The sequence below is a fragment of the Mirounga leonina genome, unplaced genomic scaffold, assembly GCF_011800145.1.
Source record: "Mirounga leonina isolate KUSES-001 unplaced genomic scaffold, KU_Mleo_1.0 Mir_114, whole genome shotgun sequence".
Lineage (NCBI taxonomy): Eukaryota > Metazoa > Chordata > Mammalia > Carnivora > Phocidae > Mirounga > Mirounga leonina.
Genome location: NW_023270265.1, coordinates 4,836,852 through 4,856,529, shown reverse-complemented (window position 1 = coordinate 4,856,529; position 19,678 = coordinate 4,836,852). Strand labels below are relative to the sequence as shown.

Sequence of the window (19,678 nt, the reverse complement as noted above, 5' to 3'; positions counted from 1 at the left end):
GTCAGATCACAGTGATTACAGCTGAGCTGGGGCTAAACATAATCACCATTTCGAAGAGCTGGTTTCTTCTCAGCCAAGCATGCATCTGAGACCTTCAAGCTTTACACCTTCACTTCAAATGAGGGAGAGGCACACTCTCTTTAGGGCTCTCATTGCTACAGATGGAAAACTGGAGAGAACTAGAGGAGAACCCCATCATTAGCTGATCTCTCAAAATGACCAGTATTGGATGTAAGCTGTTAATCACAATGACGTCTTTAGCCTCAGTCCCTTGGGACGGACCCTCCAACTCAGGAGACACCAAAACAAGCTTTCGTGAAAAGGCTCTGTTCCCCCTGGACCTCTACTTTCAGACAAATAAAAATGTTTCTCTCTGTTTTTTTCTTGTCTCCCAGGATGGTGGTTGTTATGGTGATCTGTTCTGCAAAGCTCTGAAAACGTATAATATGCTTTGTTTTGGAATTTACCGGCTGAGAGATGCTCACCTCAGCACCCCCAGCCAATGCACGAAGAGGTGAGTATATTTCCACTCTGCTCTCCCAACCCAAAGGCAGAGACAGAAATACCCTCTCTTGTCCCCCACTGTGAAGGCAAAGGTCTATGTACATGCTCTCAGTATGCAAATGACTCTGCCCACATTATATCCAACACTGAGTTTGGAGGTTATGGGCGCGCATCTGACCACCCCCAGCGCATCTGACTCCATAGATCTGGAGTGGAGTTGCTTAGGAATTTGCATTTTAAGTTCCCAGGTGATGCTGGTATGTCTGGCTTGAGGACCCACTTTGAGGTATACTACTATAGAGGAAATGGTGATTTTTTTTTTTTTTTTTATCCTGCGATGTGTGTCTGGGATGGTCAGAACATTCTAGAATGAAAGATGCAGTGCACTCCGTGAACCTCCTGAATGCATTTGGGCTACTCAGGATCAGAACTGAACTTGATATTGAATTGAAAGGGGCACGTAGACCGTAGGAAGCACAGTTTGGTTCTCCCATCATAGGCATTAATTCAGCATCTCTGCCAGGGCTTGTGGCGGGCCTCCTGCCCTGAGCTAAAGAGAGGAAGATTTAGTTCAGCTTGGAAGAGAATGTTGAAGGCCTTGGACCAGCTAGAAGCCCATCCTCCAGATGCTCTTCAAGACCTGAGGATCCTCTTGGTTCAGAGGCGGGGTGAACTATGCAGCCAGTTATCCTCATTCCATGACCCCTTTGCTTTCCCATGCAGGTATGTCATCACCAACCCCCCGTACGAGTTTGAGCTCGTGCCGACAGACCTGATCTTCTGCTTGATGCAGTTTGACCACAACGCCGGCCAGTCCCGGGCCAGCCTCTCCCATTCCTCCCACTCGTCCCAGTCCTCCAGCAAGAAGAGCTCCTCCGTGCACTCCATCCCATCCACAGCAAACCGACAGAACCGACCGAAGTCCCGGGAGTCCCGAGACAAACAGAAGTACGTGCAGGAAGAGCGCCTCTGATATGTGTACCCACTGCCACCGTGTGTGAAACTGTATCTGCCACTCATTTTCCCAGTGGGTGTTTCCAACAGTAACTTCCCCCCTTTTCCCCTGTAGTCCCCCCCTTTTTTACACATATTTGCATATGTATGATAGTGTGCATGTGGTTGTCATTTTTATTTCACCACCATAAAACCCTTGAGCACAACAGCAAATAAGCAGAAGGACCAAAAGTTATTTATGATTCTAGGGGAAAAATAACCCAAAGGCATGCTCCAGACATAAATAGCTCACTGCAGGAAGGAGTTCGCAGAGTAGGGGAGAGCCATTGTGATCCATGTCAGCTATGCAAGGCAAGTTTAGTTAAGGTAGAAGAAAAGTTTGTTCTGATTTATCAGGATTATCAGGGTGCTTCGGGTTTTGATTTTGTTGTTGTTTTCCTTCCTTCCTTCCTTTCTTTTTTTTTTTTTTAATACACACGCAATAATATATACATACACATTTATTTGAAACGAGCAACCAAAAAGCAACAAAAACATATCGATTGTTTCCACTCTCTGGGCTAAAGTCTCATGAAGCATTTAAAAGGCTTTCCCCATTTGTGTAGATGATTATTAAGCACCTGCTTTTATAAGAGAACATCTGAGATTTTTTTACTCACCAGGGCCTTTTTGTCCCAGAGCTCGCTTCCTCTGGGAGTTCGTGTGAACATTTCTACCCTTACTATGGAGGAAAGAACAGTATCCCATTCGTGGATGTATCAAATTCTAGTCATTTAAGTGAACAGAGGTTTGATTGCATATTAAAATTGTTATTCTGTCTCCTTATGCCATATGACTAGCTATTTTTTTTTCTTTCACTTTTGACATTTTGGATGAAAAGCCATATGTATCATAAATATCAGATGTAAGTCATTAAAAACTGCCTTCCTGGGACGTTTACATCTTTTAAAAGGTGAATTACTTACCTTATGTACAGAATAAATAATGCTCAGGAAAGAGCGAGTATTTTTCCATGCATTCTCAGGGGACCTTTTTACTCCCCTTTGTTTGATTAGCTAGGGCCCCAATGCCAGGGAGGAGCAAGGGCTGGGGCCGTGGTAGAGCGTGAGGAAGGTAAACCCAGCAGCAGATCATGTTTTTCTAGGAGCCGACCTGCTAAATAAATCAAAAGGTAGGGGGGATCGAGCCACAGTTGACTCAACGAAGACAAAAGCTAGCTACCACCTCGGACTGTTGGCACAGCGGCGTGGTGCCGGCTGTCCCGAAGCAGAGAGCTGGTGGGAAGGTTCCTCCTCCCCAGTTTCTTGAACATGGCCAATTCACTTAGGCAGACGAACGACAACAACAGCTAGCTGCTCCTTGTCGTCAGGAGGTGGGGGAGAAGCGTGCAACAGTGAGCCAAACACATTTTGGTATAATTATTTTTTTTCTTTTGTTTTCCTTCTTTCCTTCCTTTTTTTAACAGTTAGTAAGCATGAGAGGAAAGGTAGAAAAATCCCTTTTTTTCAATATACGGTCGTCAGATGTTTTATGCATGCAAATCAGGCTTTAGGCAGGGCAGTAGTCCTTACAAATCGGCAACCTCCACCAGAACCAAATTCTTGTTCGTGTGGACTAGCCCGGGGCTGGTGTATACCGATTTGAAATGCCTACTTTAAAAAAATTCCATCAAGCAGAATAGGGGTGGAGGGGAGGAGAAAAATGCCACAGCTATACCATCTCTATAAAGGTGTTTTTATGGTGAATGCTTTGAGTTTAGATTTCGGACCCCCTCTCCCCCCAAGCATGGTAGTTTTGGAGATTTGCTTGCTGTGTGAATTGACAAGCACTTTTACTGACAAAATGGTGAGGCTGAGTCTGAACCTCTGCCCCCATACCAAAGACAGGGCAGTGCAGTATTCAGACCAGGAATGGGGTGGGGCAAAATTGTATACATGTATATTAAAAAGCCCTATGAGTGGAAAAATTTTTTCAAATTATTTTTGTCCCTATATATATCAATTTCTATATTATGTATAACTATCTTTTTATATAGAACTATATATATATATCTGTATATATACACACACATATATACGCATATATATGTGTGTGTATATATATACACACACATATACCCCAGTTTGGGATCATGAAGAGCTTTTCATGCATTCTTTGCAAAGGAGGTTATAAAGTTGTGCCCATAGAACATTTATAACGATAAGAATGTGCCAGTTAAAGTGCTCAACAGGAAATATGACAGTTTAAAAGCATTGTAAAACTCACATAGCTTACTTCTCTCTCTAAAGTGCAACAAGGATGAATAGAATGGGCCAAGGTATGACAATTAATGGTTCTGCATGACCTAGCCACTGCTGGGGGTTTTCTTCTATAACGTTGTCCTTGTGAAAACTTTTGTGAAATTAAAAAAAAAAAAAAGGAGTTACAAATTTTATTCTGTTATTGGTTTGTTTATTTTTATTTATATTGTTCTGTTTGTGGTTTTATTTAGTTTGTTTTGCTTTTTTTCTTTTTCCTTTCTCCCCTTTCCCCTCCTCTTCCTTCCCTACTTCTCCTCCTTCCTCCACTTTCTAAATTGCTCAGCGCGATGACGCTATGCTGCTGCTATGCTGGATCCCCTAGAGTTTGTTTTGGTGTTCTTGGTTTTGGGGTTGGGTAATTTGGGGGGAACTTCTCTCCATCTGGCTTGCCTTTCAATCTGCACGTGGCCTCCCTGCCCACCTTGGTACCTTGCTCCAAGTCCAAAAGCATTTTCCCATCAAGAAACCCAGCTTTCTCCACTTCCCCCTCATCAGCACCACCCCAACCCAGTCTCCCCCCACCCCCCCATCGGTCTGTCCACATCTCTGTGTTTATCTTGGCAAGACCTACTAAATCAAAGTACGATGCCAGGCGATAAACTTTGCTGGAAAACATTGGCAGCTATTCCATTTGGCAAACCTGCTTCTCGGTTCATATTTTATCCGCCTTTTAATTTAGACCAGGAGGCATATTAGTGACAAAAGCATTGGTCTCCTTGATGTTTGATCAGTAGGACCCCAAAGGAAAACTGCTCAGTTATGTGTATCAACTCACAGAGCACGCCGTTATCTGGGGCCTCACGACTCAGGCCCTGTGTTATCCACGTCTCTCCTGCCACCTGCCTTTCAGGCACTTGGTACAGCCCAACAAGAGATTGGGCAGCTAGAGAAAGAATTCCAAAAGGCGTTTTATATACAATCTGTTAGCAGCTCTGATGAGATGATGTTGTGACAAGAATGGAGTGGGTACAGACTGTGACATGAGCGGAAACTTTGGAATTTTCCCAGGACCTTGGGTGCACAACTGAGAGTTGACTGTAGCATTTGGCTAATGATACATTCAGTGATGAAAAGGTATCATTATGACCTCTGTTCTATTAGCTGAAACTACTATGTTATACTTTCCTCAATAGAACCAAGAGTCTCCTCCATTGTTTTCCATGTGACTCCAAACTTCCTCATTCCCCTTTCAGCTTCTCTTAGGAGGGAAGCACACAAGGTTCTCAGATTGTGTCTCTCCCCTTCCTGCTCCCCATAAAAAAAGAAAAGAAAAGAATAGGGATGAAATAGAAAGGGAGGAAGAAAGAAAGAAAAGGAGAAAAAGAAAGAGAAAGAAAGAAAGAAAGAAAGAGAAAGAAAGAAAGAAAGAAGAAAGAAAGAAAGAAAGAAAGAAAGAAAGAAAGAAAGAAAGAAAGAAGAAAGAAAGAAAGGAAAAGAGGTAAAGGGTAGAAAGTGAAAGAATTATTTGAAGACAAAGTATATACATTTAAAAAGAGCAACAGCTACAAACTCAATTATCTGTACCATTCTAGGAGAGAAGAATTTGTAAGCCATTCAGTCCAATTTGCTTTAGGCTGAGAAAGGGCTGAACCTTAAATAAGTGGGTAGACCAGGGGGTGTGGTGAAGCCTTCTCAGCCTCAACACTCACTCGAGATGATGGTAAAATCATCACCATCCCTAAGAGCTGCTACCCAGGGTCCTTCCTGAAGCCAGTTCAAATGGATAAAGAGAAAGCTGGACCCTTAGACATAAAATTCTGCCACAACTGGGAGAAGTTTCAAATTCAGTATGAATATTACAGGTTGTGACCCAGAACCTTAATATAAGTGCTCAGTAAATATTCTGAAATAAATCGATCTTAAATATTTTCAGACCTTTCATCATGTTATCAATTATCTTTACTCCCTTGGCTTATCTTTAAAAAAAAATACAAGAAAGCCTCTGGGTGCTTCCCGATGCTGTGGTGCTGTTGGCACTTTCTCGAGCTTACGGCTGGGAGGGGGAATAATAGTCTTATATGTACAGTGAGACAGAGGCACCAACTGTGCCCCCGCCAGCATTGTCAAGATCTCAGATGACCAGTAAAACCTTTGGCTCTTCTTCAGCATGGGAAAAGCCTAAAGGTGTCTGCATCCCAACAGAGACAATTAAATCAACCTGCCAGGTTCCTATAGCAACAGGCTCCTGAAGGATAAAGAGGAGCGTATAGAGACTTCGGGGCCCGTGGAAGTCAAGACAGGGTAAAAATCCGTGTCCCAGTCAGCTTCTTCAGCCCATCCCTGCTTTGTCATAACCAGATGAAGAACAAGCTGTGGGCACCTGTCACTAAACTTGGTTGCCTGTCTCCCACCAGGAGATCGCACATCTCTTGCATCTATTGCATAGGGAGGTGAGGGGGATTATCCCCTGCAACCCAAAAGGGAAGAGTGAAGAGTCTGTCCTTGCACAAAGACCCCAGAAAAGGACCCCAGAAAAGGGCTGGAGCGGGCAGTTTGCTCTGCCCAGTAAATGGCAGCTTAGACTTTCAGTTAAAAGAGGCAAATAGAGTCATGGCGGACAATTGCAAAGAAGTGTCAGTTTTCATGAATGGAGGCTGCTTTAGTTCTGGTACGGATGGTTTTCATCTCTATGAAATAGCCACACTTTGCTCACAGAGAGGGAAGAGGGCAGTATGCATGGGTGGGGTCCCCTGGGGGCCTTGGGGTCTGCCGGGCAGAAGGCACGTGCCAGCCTGCCTGCTGGAACGGTGAGCTGTGAAACCATGCAGCGTTACCTTTGAAGGCTTCAGCTCCTGGTTAGGGCTTACTGTTCTTAGCTGTTGTCTCTAGCCACATGGAACCTTTTCCTTTCAAGCCCTTTCTCTCTAGACCTCAGTTTGTGGTACAGCAGGAAGAGGGCCAATTATTCCAGATACCTTTGCTGTATTATCGTCTCTCCTTTAATGCATTCTTCTCTGGGGAACAGTTATGTGAAAAGGCTAAATCCCACAGCACTGACAACTCACAGAGCCAGCAAAGAGGCTCAGTTTTCACAGTGCAGCCTGTTTCTCTGCTTGCAGGTACCTAGGCGGTGAGGTCAGCCCAGGTCTGGGGTTCTTATCTCCCACAGCCCACCCTGCCAGGCTCCTCATGGCTTGAGGAAGTCCTAGCTCTTATCCTGGACTCTTCTATCTCAGTAATGGAAGTAGTAATGGGAGACTCAGATGGCTTGTGGGTGGGGTAGGGCACCTATTGAGTACAAAGCCATTATTTTAAGGATACAGGTCCCACGACAGGGTAGCAACCCTGGACTCCTCAGAAAGAGCACTGGGTCACTCCTTCCTCTCCTCTCCTTCCAAATGAAGATAACCTGAACAAATCTTCCTCTGTCGTCTCTACTGCCAAAATCCCCATTTTGCAGGCCAGCACCCAAATTTATGACCCTTAGATCTCCACCCCCAGTTAATCTGTGGCCACACTGAAAAGGACCACCCATCCTCACTGTAGCCCTTTAGTACTGAGAATACTCACATTAATGCTAACCTCATAGAACAAGCTAATACCTTAGTGCTTACTTAGTGCCAGACTCTTCTAAGCCCTTTACATATAGTAACTCACTCAATCCTCACACAAGCTCAGATGTACAGGCAGTTCGCATCTCTGTTCGAAGGAATCTGTAGGACAGATTTGTTCAAAGTCATCCAGCCAGAAAGTGGCAGAGTGGCATTTAAAACTGGACTATGAACTCTGCCCCTCTGCCGTCCTGGAGGCTGCCATTACTAACAGATGCCAGTGCTCACGTTTACTTACCATGCATCTGGACCTGTGGTGAGTGCTCACCTTTCATCCAGACAACAGTGTTAGGAAGATCTGATCACGACCCCATTTTACAGAAGAGAAACTGTACCTGAGCTCAATTACACAATGACTTGCTTGGAGCCCTGCAACTCCCTTGTGAGACCCCAGATCCCTTTGACCTTGCCCTCCTGCCCCACGCCATCTCCCTAGCCCATGCCTCCCTGCCAGTCCGTGGTGCAGAGCCCATGACCCGCCTGGTCTCCATAGGTGCCTTCTCCCATCGGCAGTGCGCCAGCTCTTTTAGAAGCATCTTTCTGCCGTCAATGTCCGGGTTTTGTCCCGTGCTACTAGCCCACTTGCCAGAGACTGTCACGCTTCCTGTCCCTGATCCCGGCAGGTCACACCCCACCCTTGCAGGGATGACGTCATGCTTAGCAGCCTGGAGAGGCTTGTTAACAAATGGGGCTGTTTTACTCTGGCAGCTAGGAGGCCCTCCCTCACAGCCAGATCCATTGCCCTTCTCATCTTAGGGACAAAAACGAAGCTCCCGGAAATTTTTCTGGTCTGTGGGATGAAGCAGGGAGAGGAGATAAACTCAGGGATTTGGGTTTATCCTGGACCACTTCAGCACTCATTTGAATCCCTTCCCTGAGTATTCTTTCTCATGGCCAATGTTGTAGCCTCCCATTGGCACAGTTTCTTCTTTGGAAGGAGAGATTCAATAAACCAAAGTGTCATCGTCATACTTCAAGCACTCTCTGTTGAAGCTAATGACTGACGATCATTAAAGTGTGTGTTCCTCTGATGCCCTTGGGGAGAATCTCTTCGTAAAATACCTTTGCCCCTGGATATTTTACTAGAATACTCAGAGCACTAGTATATTTCCATTTTCTCAACATTCTATCCAACCAAGTCTCCAACAACTTATATATTTATATCTTATAAGGCACCCAAATTAAAAAGCCTGTTTCTCAGGCATAATGAGAACCTCAACTCATCTCCAGGATGTGCTTGAACACAACTCCTTCTTGTGTGGAAGCTGAACGGCCAAAACACAGAGGCTACTCTGCATAGCTTTTCTTCAAGAAGTGTAGGTAGAAAGAGAGAAGGAAGCTTAAATGGGGAAATAATGCTCTTTTTTACCGACAGCAGAAGGAAATTGATATTCTCTCTGCCGAGAAAGGTCAAAATGCCAACTTTGAATTGAACTGTAAAGACTAAATTCTGAACAATTATTCTCTGCAGCAGTTGTAAAAATTTCAGCAAATTGCAGCTGTCTTAGGTCTTTTGCCCAAAAGACCTACTCGTTTCCATCAGCAGAGTTCAGTTTCCTTTCCAACCTGGCATGTCCAACCTAGCACTAAATCCCTTTGCACAATCAGTCCCCACAGCGGCACAGCCAAAACCAAGGGCAGCTCAGGCAAACAGCACAGACGCCCGGTTCCGCTCTTCTGAAAATCATCTTTACACACAAACCATTGGAAAAAGTCGTAGTTTGAAATTGTTTCAGCGGCCTGGCAATGCTTTTAAAACATGATAACCATCACACTCTACTCCTCTCTGAAAGGTTAGTTTAATCGTAGATCACAAAAAATTGGTTTCCACAAATGCATAATGGTTCATCTATGTCACACTTGAACTAAATGGTTTTTTAAATGGAGCTGAAATTATTTTGATGTGTACATAGTCCTGGATTTCTATACAACCTTTTTTAACCAGTCCATCAGGAATCTTGCCTCTAAAGCCTCATTAATAATTCAGATGTGCTGATGACTTTAAAAGATCTATGGAATTGAAGCTTAGGAAAAAAAAAAAAAAACTCTGCTTGACAAAAAGATAAATGAATGTAGAAAGAAGCTGTAGGAGTCTGGCAAGCTGTAGATCATCTCAGAACAGATTGTAACTTTATCATTCTGTCAGGGGGAATAATTTAAAGCACTTAATCAGTTAGCTTCACTGTGAGGATGTAGCATTATGAATTCCTATCGTCCAATCTGTTCAAATCAAAGTGAACTTAATTATAATAGGTGAGAGAGCCAGAGCAGGAGAAAGAGGAGTGGAGAACGATCCGAGAGACGGTAGTTTCCTGGGGGTAAACCGAGCTGCCGAACAAAGGGTAGTGAGCAAGCTCTCACCGAGGCACACCCCAGCTCCAGGGACAGTGTTTACACTGAGGGCTCAGACTTGACACAGCAAGAGAGAGGACACATCCAGGAGAAACAAGCAGAGCGGTTATGAGCTGATGGCAGATGCTGAATTTATAGATCATTAGCCTATCAGACAGACAGACGTACAGACGTAAAAACACGCACGTGCACCTACATATACTCTTCCATCAAGCCAGGTGAGCAATTTTGGTTAACGTATCAGTCCAGGACCACTGACAAGGCAGTTGTGACTTGTTCTGATAGGCAGAAATGAGCCCATTGTCTCTAGAGCCGTGGGTGTGCCTGAAAGCTTTCCCCCTTTTTCTTTTCTTTTCCTAAGGCACTAATATGATTCCCAAATTAGAATGTCCTATTTTCCCAATCTCTTCATGTCTGTACACATGGCTGGTTACCCAGAAAGTTTCAATCCTAGAAAAAGGCAGGGGCGAGGCCTGAGTCCTGTAAAATAGCACTGAAATGCTGAGAGGATGCTAGGCCATTTTCTCCCATTCCCCCCCCCTCCCCCCCCCTCCCCCCCCCCCCCCCCCCCCCCCCACGAACGCTCTGACTCAGCATTCTCTCAGCCATCTCTGTATTTAGGGTGGAAATGAAATGCCAAGACTTCGTCGAGCTCCCTTGTCAACAGCTCGGGTTATTATAGTCGGTTAAGATATTGCCACTAGGAATTCTTTTCATAACTTTATACCAACACAGAGTTTTCTTTCTTGAAATAAAAGCCATCTCAAAATCATCTTCAAACTTTGGTTGCTATTCTGATTTTTAGTCTCATTGCCCAGCAAAATCTGTGGGCTTACTTTAAGACCCTCAAAACTGGCGGCAAAAAAAGAAAAAAGAAAAAAAGAAGAGTGGCATATTGAGTCTAACTTTAAGTACGTCTGTTACAAACAAAGCCAAGTAGAGGTTGAGAGGAGGAGATGCTAGATCACTGACTCTGTGTCAAGGACAATGTCCCTCATGTTCCACTCAAATCAGTGAACGTACAAATCTTTCCTCAGGCACAATGTTCATGCCCAATATTTGATTCAGCATCTCCTTCCCACCAAAGCTTTCCAGGCCACTAAAGGAGCCCCAGAGAACATTGCTAGAGTTCCTCTGCCAACCCCTCCTTATTCTCAGAGGTCCACCCACAGTGCCTCCAAGTCCCAAGGGTGCATTGGTCATCACATGCCACAGGCTGCAGAGGTGTCCCACGTTCTGGGCTTCTCCCTACACTGCACTCTCTTAGCAACTACTCACCGTCAGCTTCTATTGATTACATTTTTGCATTTTTTCAATGAACTTTCCAAAGGCTTTACCCTAGGACTAATTAAACTTCTCATTTCTCCTTCTTGTTCTCTATCCGTTTTGCCCTTTAGCAGAAAAGAAATGGTTTACAGATGAACCGGATAATGCCTATCCCAGAAACATTCAAATCAAGCCCATGAGTACCCACATGGCTAACCAGATCAACCAATATAAATCCACAAGCAGCTTGATTCCACCAATCAGAGAAGTTGAAGATGAATGTTGACTCCCAGGAGACCAGAACTATTTTTTTAAAGCCTGACAAACTTCATAAATGGTGATGTGACTTTTCTTCCTCTTACATGCTGAATCACTGGTGGAAACGTTAGGATAAGTGAGAATTGCAAGAAAAATAAAGTAGACAGATCTTTCTCTTTGTCTGCCTTGAATATTGCTTCCATGTATTTTGGAAAAGAAAATGATTTCATTTATAAATGAACATACTAAAATAGTCATGTATAGCCTCTAGCATTTTAAATTATTTTTATTTATTAGAAAGAAAATATATTTTTTCTTTTTTTTTTTTCATTGTCAAATATCTTCCCTATATCTAAACAATGCAAAATCAACATGAGTAAGTGGCCAGACTCCTTAATACGTATTTCTCTTCTTTCTCTTTTTTCCTTTGAGGAGAATGATGGTCACCACCACAATTAATTGTAATGAAGGGCAATGGATTACTAAAACAATTTAGAAATGATCCAATGATGTAAACATGTATTTTAGTAAGTTCATAAAAGAAGACAAAAGGGGGCAGGTGAATTTCCTGGATGGGTGTGTATCTTAGCTGCATTGACACCAGCTCTTAATAAATGGAAACTTATTTATTTTCTCAGTTGAAAGTCATATTTTTGTAGTTTTAGTTTTCATTCTGTATTGCTCATCCCTTTGTTCGTATATTTGAAGGGAAGACCTCCTTACAGCTTTTCTACAATTGCCAGATGAGGTTTATCCAGCCAACGAATGGTGCCAGGAGGGTTGTGAGCATGCCTGGGACGTAGAAGTTGAGGACAGATGCACACGAGATATTGCTTTGTTTGTTGTGCGAATGGTGGGGACTCCCTCATGCTGTTATGCTTCCCATTTCCTATGTCTAAACCACCCACGCAAGTACAGGAATTTCAACTCTGGAAGGGTCTGTTGGACCCTCCCCATGCCCCAAGTCTCAGAGCTTTTAGCCTGAAAGTTCGTAAACACCAGTGGATAGTTTCACTTCACAATAGGATATGATAACGCATTCGTTTTTTCACTGAGTTTTTGTCTAAAAGCCAGAAAAATTTCCACGACCAAGGAGACTACTTTTGCCCAGATTTTATTTGTTTTTTTCAGGCTTTCCTTAAGTTGCTGGGACAAAACACACAAACTTGCTGCAACAGCGTAAAACATAATAACGACAAAAGGAAAGCAATGAATGCACTCAATACAGACTGTTAGAAAAGGCCTTTGAAAATGACCAGCAATGAAATCAAATGTCTCAGCCACTTCCAACTGTGCTCAAAGATTTTTCTAGCCATCAGACACAATTACCAAGTCTCAGTGCTCTGCCGTGGCTTGCATGCTCTGTGTCTAGTCGTCCCGGCAACTGTTAAGTTCCAAACGATTTAGCAAATCTTTCAACTTCAAAATGATTAATCTTTTATACAGTCATCAGGGTCTATGGAGAAGCATGGATGTGATAGTGATTTTTCTTTTCTTAAAAATGTAAACTGTGGACACTTGAAGAAACCAAACTTACCAAGATATCCCCCCAAAGTCCCATGATATCTCTTCCATTAATTCTTTAGGCCATGACCCTGTGGTACTTAGGATATTAGTGCAAATCAGATCAGAGCCAAGCAATGAAATCACCATGAAAACATACTAAGTACTCCAATGACCAGTGTAGGCAAAATGAGCTTCCATCCCTGTCTACTCGCTGCAGAGCCCATGTAGTTGTGCTTCCGCCTTGTAGGCGCCGTCCTGAAGTGATTTGTCAGACTGTGGTTACCCTGTTGTCACATTTTGTAGAAGTAGTTCTATAAAAGTGTTGTGAATATAATGTACGTCCAAAATTGGATTGTTTAAAAACTACTTATAACCCATCACTAGTCTATGCAGCAGACTAAAATGACGTCAGCTGTCTATATTCAGGCTTATGAACATTTCCTGGTTTCCAACAGAAGCAAAACGGGTCTGTGGGGGTGAATCCCTAGTTTGGATTTCACAACTTTCCTGAAAGCTAGGCCTTCTTCTACATAATGATTTTGCACCGGGGTCACCTTAGTACGTTCATATTAATCCACGCTCTTCTTTCCTTCATGAACCCTGGTGGGCTCTTCTTCATGCTTCTTCCTGATAACCATTTCTGAATTTGTCCTAACTGTTTGGTGTCCTCTGGCAGGTGATGGTGGCCACCTAAATGATCTTCCCGTAGAGAAACACAGTGTCCTGTGCCTCTCGAACCCATCTCTCCATACCAAGTCAGTCTGAAAACACAAGGTCAACTCCATGACCTGATTGACTAGAGATTTGAATCTAAACTCCTTTTCTTTTCTTTTCTTTTCTTTTCTTTTTTTTCTTTCTTTTCTTTTCTTTTCTTTTTCTTTTTCTTTTTCTTCTTCTTTTCCTTCTTTCCATTCAATTATTGCTGAAAGAAAACGTTTTTTTTTCCTTTAGACCAAAATGGCTAAAATGGCTTCCTATAGCAAAGGGCTGCCCCAAAACTAATTGGCAGGAATCTATTTTCTTCTACGGTAGAGCAGCAAGCTCATGCTGTTTTGCTTTTGATAACGACTTCAGTAACAATTCAATAATAAATTGTTCTGAGACAGAAAATAAAAATGAGCTTTTTTTTTTTTTTGAGGAAGTATGCAAAATGGTTGGTGGCTCCTTTGGCAAAAACTGGTGCCTAGTAGGGTCCAAGTGACATGAGAACAGAAACAAGATTGTAAGACACTGAAGAGCTCCAGCCAATGCTATAGAGCTTCCTGATTAGTTTCTATGTGTTGATCGCTCTGGCCGGGAAGAGGTCATCTTTCGGACCCCACTGTGACAGACCCGTTCCCATTTTTCTGAATAATTAAGCATAGACCAATGATGGTCATCATCGGTACTGCCTGTCTTTTAAGACTATGATCTCCTGTCCCAGTTTAGGGTTCCAGAAAAGTCCTTACCCAAACTAAAGACTCTTGGGTGCTTTGGGAATCCAAGACTCATCAAGAGGCTATTTAAAAAGCTGAAAGCACCTATTTACAAAGACATCATCACCATCATCATCTTTCTTATTAAGAAAAGTTTTACTTTTATCTAAGCAATTTTATATTTCAAAATATCACCTTGAGCCAATATAAAAGACTTTAAATATAAGTGATTGTGACTAAGGCATGTTTGGGAACACCCAGAGCTCTCTCCTTTCAAAGGTTGGGGCATCTTATGATGTATTTTGTACAGAATGTAATTAAAGACTTAAAACAACAGGGGATTAAAACTATTTGGTTAGAGTTGGAAAAGGGGGAAACTGAGAAAGCATAAGAAAACTGGGGATTATTTTCATGTTGAAAGACGAAAGAGTGCAACTTCCTTACTTGTGGCTTAAGAGTGTTCAAGAGCTACATCTGCAAATAACTAGCTATGCACTTTGAGAATGTTTGTAAACCCTTTGAGTCCCAGGGACCTCATTTGTAAATAAAAGTGATTCACCTAAATGGCCCTACGGTGCCTTTCAGATCTGGGAGGACCTGAGCTAGGTTAGGAGTGGGAGCATGGGTACAGCCCTTGGAAGCAATCTTGTCCTGTGCTGGAATGATAGTCCTCTTGCTGTAGCACCCAAGCAGATACTCCTGAGAGTGGTGTGCAGTTTCTGCTCTGGACACGTGGAAGCTAGGTTCATGCCTCTGCCTCATACTTTGGAGTCTCCTTAGGTTCAAAATGCAATTTCAAAATTCAGGTTCTCCTGGGTCATATCAGGTCAGATTTTTCTGTGTGTTCCTAGTGTTTTCTTCTCCATTTCAGCCTTGCCTGCCCCTTTTCTTGGCTCCAAGCTCAGTTCCAGTCAATCCCTTCATCACTAACCCATATCTCCACTTTTCAATATGTAGTTAGTCTCATGACCCCTAGATTCCTGTGATTTTTCCTCATTTTTATTTCCGCAGGTGCATCTGGACTTTAGGAAGCAACCCATCTTACTTCTCACTTCATTTCCTGTCCCGTTTATTCGATTTCTTTTCTTCCATTAGTACACTCTCTCTTTGTTACTTACATTCGTAAGTCTAATTTGATCTATCATTCTTCATTTTCAATGGGAACCTCAGTAAAGAAAGAAAGGAAGGAAAGAGCAAAAAGAGGAAGAGAGGTAGGAAGAGAGAGAATAAAAGAATATCAAATCAATTGATTTGATCATGAGCCTACTCATAGGAGACCAAGCAGATCCATTCAACTTTGACATGGAATTCTATTGCATGATCTGTCCATTTTGTCTTCTGTCCCTATAGTCTGTCTATTCTCTATTCTGTTCCTCTTTGTGGCTTTTGAAATGGTGGCAAAATCACTGTGGTCCTTCAAAGGACTTTACTATTTATAGAGTTTGACTCATCCTCTTTAAAAAGCAGAGGGAACTGAGATTTCACTTATAACTCATCTGGTAAATTCCCTTTCTGCCCCTCCCCTACTTACCCCAGGTTCCCAAAGTGCATTTACTTTTCTATCCGGATAGTAGAGATGATTTGGCACTTAAATCCCATTATCATGTGAAGTGGTGATATGGCCCTTTGGATTTATTAATGAGAGAGTAGTAATTAGAAATGATTTCCAGCCAGTTTGTACGAGCATGGCCATATTGGTTTTTAAAGTGAAGTCAGCCCTAGTTGCTTGTTCATGCAATACCAGTTGTTCATATTTTAAAAATTGCCATAAAATAAGACAGTTCAGTGTATACTTTTATCCTTAATTTTATTTCCCAAGGAACTACAGAGCCTAATTTGCCATTGCTCTGGCAAGCTCACTTGGAATACGTACAGAGGGAAAAGAGCCTGTGTGCCCCGAAACAGCAATCCGTTAGCTGAACACCAGTTAGAGGTTGCGTTGTACCACAGCCTCATGTGGTTAGACTGGGGGAGGAATGTTGAGCTAGACTATCTGTACCAGACCTTCCTTTTTTGCCTCATTTTTTGAAAAAGGGCCTGAGACTTAACTATCTAAAGACAGGCCAAACCAGGACATGCATCTGGGAGCTAGGAAGAAAGAACAAAAACAAAATGATATAAACAGCAGTTTCAAGCACCATCAGCCAGGTGCAGGTATGTGGTGGCAAGAGTTAGTGCTTTGGGTGGAAAGGAAGGAGAGGTTGCATTGAATTATATGGGTTGGGAAGAACACAGAGTGATATATTGCTTGATGGGTTTTGGAGGTATTTTGGTGGGAAATAGATGGCTGGAGAAATGTAGAGAATGAAGGTTTTCCAGGATGAGGCGACTTAATGGGCCATGGCTCATTGGTGAGAATGTGATTTCAATACATAAGCCATTTTGTCTCTGGTGACACGATCCTGTAGGGGAGCTGAAGAAATCTAAGATGAGACATTAGGAAATAGTCTGAAGGGCCAAGCCAAGAGGTCGAGACTTGATTTAGAAAGCCATGGAAAGCCACTAAAAGTTTTAAACAGAGTGATGAACACCAATGCCTGAGCGTTTTTTAGGTTGAAAGTTTTGAGATGTCAGTTCCTCCTGGAAGTCATCAGGAGCGCATGTGCAAAGCTAAACATTTTTCTCAGCTGCATGGAGTTCTCAAGGGTGCACATTCAAAGTCAAAAAGAGTATATGAAGCACCTACCTTCCTCAGATAAATGTTATACTAGTTGTAGAAGTTTAGTTGGAGTTGTAGGGCCTGGTGTGTGGATAGGGTGTTGGGGCAATGACTGGTTCTGGAAAGGTTCTTTGTGAAAGAAACACTGACTTTGGAGCCCAAGGGAAGGACCATGTGGAGGAATAGGAAAGAAGAAAAGAAGACAGGAAGGGGAGCCAGCAAATGTGGGCAGCTGAGCAATGTTGTACTGGATTCATTCAGAGTAGAAGCTGAGAGCTTTCCTTATGGGAAGACCTTGCAGGCAAAAGGAGTGGGCAAGCGGAGCTGGGGAGAGGCTTCCAGCAGGCCCTGTGGATTTGGAAGTCAGACATGGAGGTCCTTGTAAAGTGGGGAGCATGGCTGAATCTTCCAAAGGAGGAAGCATAGGTCTAGAAGGCCATCTGGCAGGAGACTCTTAGGGGGCTACAGCCATATTTATAGGGGCTAAATGGAACAACATAAGTAGATGCTCTTGGGATAGGAGATCCAGGGTACTCCAGACCTAGGAAAATGGCAAGCAAGAGAGGGAAACTCTAAGAAAGAAAGGGTGGGTCATCTATGGGGTTGGAGATGAAGGGTACTGGAGGGGATGACTCAGAAGTGAAAGGACTCACTTGATAAGGGCAAGGACTTTGTTATTTGTCTTTATCCCCAGAGCTTGTCATGAGGCCTGGCTCAGGCTGGGCTGTCAGTTGACCACCTTGTGTTACTTTGGACTCCATGGGAAATGCAGGGTAGGCAGATCTTCTAGGTCACTGACACTCTTCCTGGAGAGGACTCAAAGGAGAGGGATCTTGAGGTGGGCCTCTTCTTTCCCCTCCCTGTTCATGTCACTCCATTATTCTTCTTCCCCTCCCGAACAAGGCACACACTGGAAGCCTTGGTTTCAGCATTCTTAGAACAAATGTGACAATCACTTTGCTTTGGTGGCTTTTTTGGGCAGGCAGCAGGAGGAGAGAGGTTTTTTGGCACGATGGAAACTGACCTGAATTTCCAGGTAGATTTTAAGCTTAAAAAAGTTTCCTTTGGTCTGCTTACCCCTTGAGGACATCTGTGTTTCTTCTCCTCCACCTTACTCTTCAGCAGAACAGGGACAAAAGTGACTCCAAAGCTCTCCAGGTTGCCTGCCTTAGGTTGCATGGCTGGGTTGGCTGTTCAGAATCTTAGATGGGAATGTACACATGGCAAGGATGTGCGCCTGCCAGAGCAGACCAGAGCTTTCCTCACACGGGATTCAGGGTCAGTGTGAGAGGCAGCCAGCAGGTAAGGGATTCCCGCCAACAAGGTTGACAGAGCCCCCCTTCCACACTAAAGCAAAGCCTTGTTCCCCCAGAGCAGCCTGCTCCCTTTCTCTTCCTTCCGCTAAGTACAGCTGGAGACACATTTGACCAGAACTGCAACATTTCAGACATAAACCCAACTCGGCCTGGAAATCCTAATTAAAAATGTTCCATTCCCAGGTGGCACGGTCGCATCCTGCCTAAAACTTCTGGCCCACATCCCACCCCCCAGATGCTGAGAAAGAAACCTTTCCCCACTTAACACCGAAACCTGCACTCAATGTTTCTTCAGGGGACAAAGAAAAAAAAAGTACACTTCCACAGAGGTCAGCCTACATGTTCATTAAGGAAAAAGAGCGTGGCTTATTCATCTGTCTTTCAAACTTTGCTTGTCGGCATTATGATTACGATTATGATTATGATTAATTACTGCGACTGAACAGGAGGAACTGGAGGAGAGAATAAATGCCGGTGCTCTGAAATGATCTACCCAACTCTGTCGTCTGTAATAACCAGTGATAACTCTCTTGTCTTGTAAAAAGGGTTTGTACATAACTTGTACATGGTTTCATTTTGTATTTTTCGCAAATTAAAAATTTATGTATTTGTGTTCTAAAACAACGAGTGTGCTTTGTGTTTCTGTAGCCTCCATGTCTTTGGAGGATTTTTTTTGGGGGGGGGGTGGTGGCAAAGTCCCCAGGTTCCTGTCCAGATGGCTTAGCTCTCTTGGATGAAGGCAAAGTCGTGGACTGGGCTTTGCCTTTCTCTTGGGCTTGCCTTTCTATTGCCCTTCCAGCTCCAAGTGCAAACAGACCTTTACTGGTGCAAGGAGGCTGTCAGTGGGTGGCAGCCCAAGGCTACAATGGACAGTGGCTGAGAGGGAGAGTCACTGTCACTAGACGTGGTACCCGAGAACCCTTTAGGGCCACGTCATGGCCGGTGGGACCACAGGCTCCTGCAGCAGTCTCCCGCAAGCAAGACTCTAAAGACAGAGAGGCAGCCTTCAGACAGGCCCTTGGAAAGCTAGAACACTTCTCTCCTCAGTCACCTGCTCCCAAGCTGACTATCCTTTCTTGACATCTGCACAGTGAAGCAACGTTCTTTCCCCCTGCATTTCAAAACCCAGGACAACCTACTAAAGTTTTGACTCATCTTGCCCGCACTCACCCCCAACAGGGCAATAAATGAAACTTTGTCTCAAGACAGAAAAGGCCTCTTAAAAATGAGCACTGTGGTTTCAGGGCCATGATTTAAATCTTCAGAATCCTGTGAGTTGAATTCTTTGAGGGAGGCTGGGCTCCCAAGATTAAGGCTGGTCTAGCCTGGAGGAAGGGAGGGAGCTGGAGTGGGGAGAAAAACCATCCAAGTTATATGCACGTAATGTATATAATGTATTGGCACCTAATATATTCTAGGGATTACTTCATTGTTCATCAGCCAAATATTTACTAAATAGCTAATATGTTCACATTCCTCTACTGGGAGCTGTGGATCCAACAGTGAGTAACACCATGATCCCAGTTTCCAGCCTGAGAAGGGATGGAATCAAGAGATAAATAGGTAATAGTCATGTATTAAAAACTGATCCAGAGGG

At 43.5% G+C, this 19,678-nt stretch overlaps 1 protein-coding gene across 13 annotated transcripts in view; it reads left to right on the top strand.

Annotated features, from left to right (window-relative positions):
- The window catches only part of KCNMA1 (potassium calcium-activated channel subfamily M alpha 1), a 725,292-nt gene extending 713,475 nt beyond the window's left edge, over positions 1 to 11,817 (top strand). For 5 of the 13 annotated variants that reach the window (XM_035022523.1, XM_035022608.1, XM_035022549.1 and 2 more), the window contains 2 exons: positions 396 to 514; positions 1,228 to 1,541. In XM_035022523.1, the coding sequence (XP_034878414.1) occupies positions 396 to 514; positions 1,228 to 1,477 (369 nt within the window). In that variant the 3' untranslated portion in view covers positions 1,478 to 1,541. Of the gene's footprint in view, positions 1 to 395; positions 515 to 1,227; positions 1,542 to 3,746; positions 3,776 to 11,058 lie in introns of those variants that run through there. The other 8 variants (XM_035022513.1, XM_035022495.1, XM_035022616.1 and 5 more) reach the window with 3 other exon arrangements.
- The last annotated feature ends 7,861 nt before the right edge of the window (positions 11,818 to 19,678 follow it).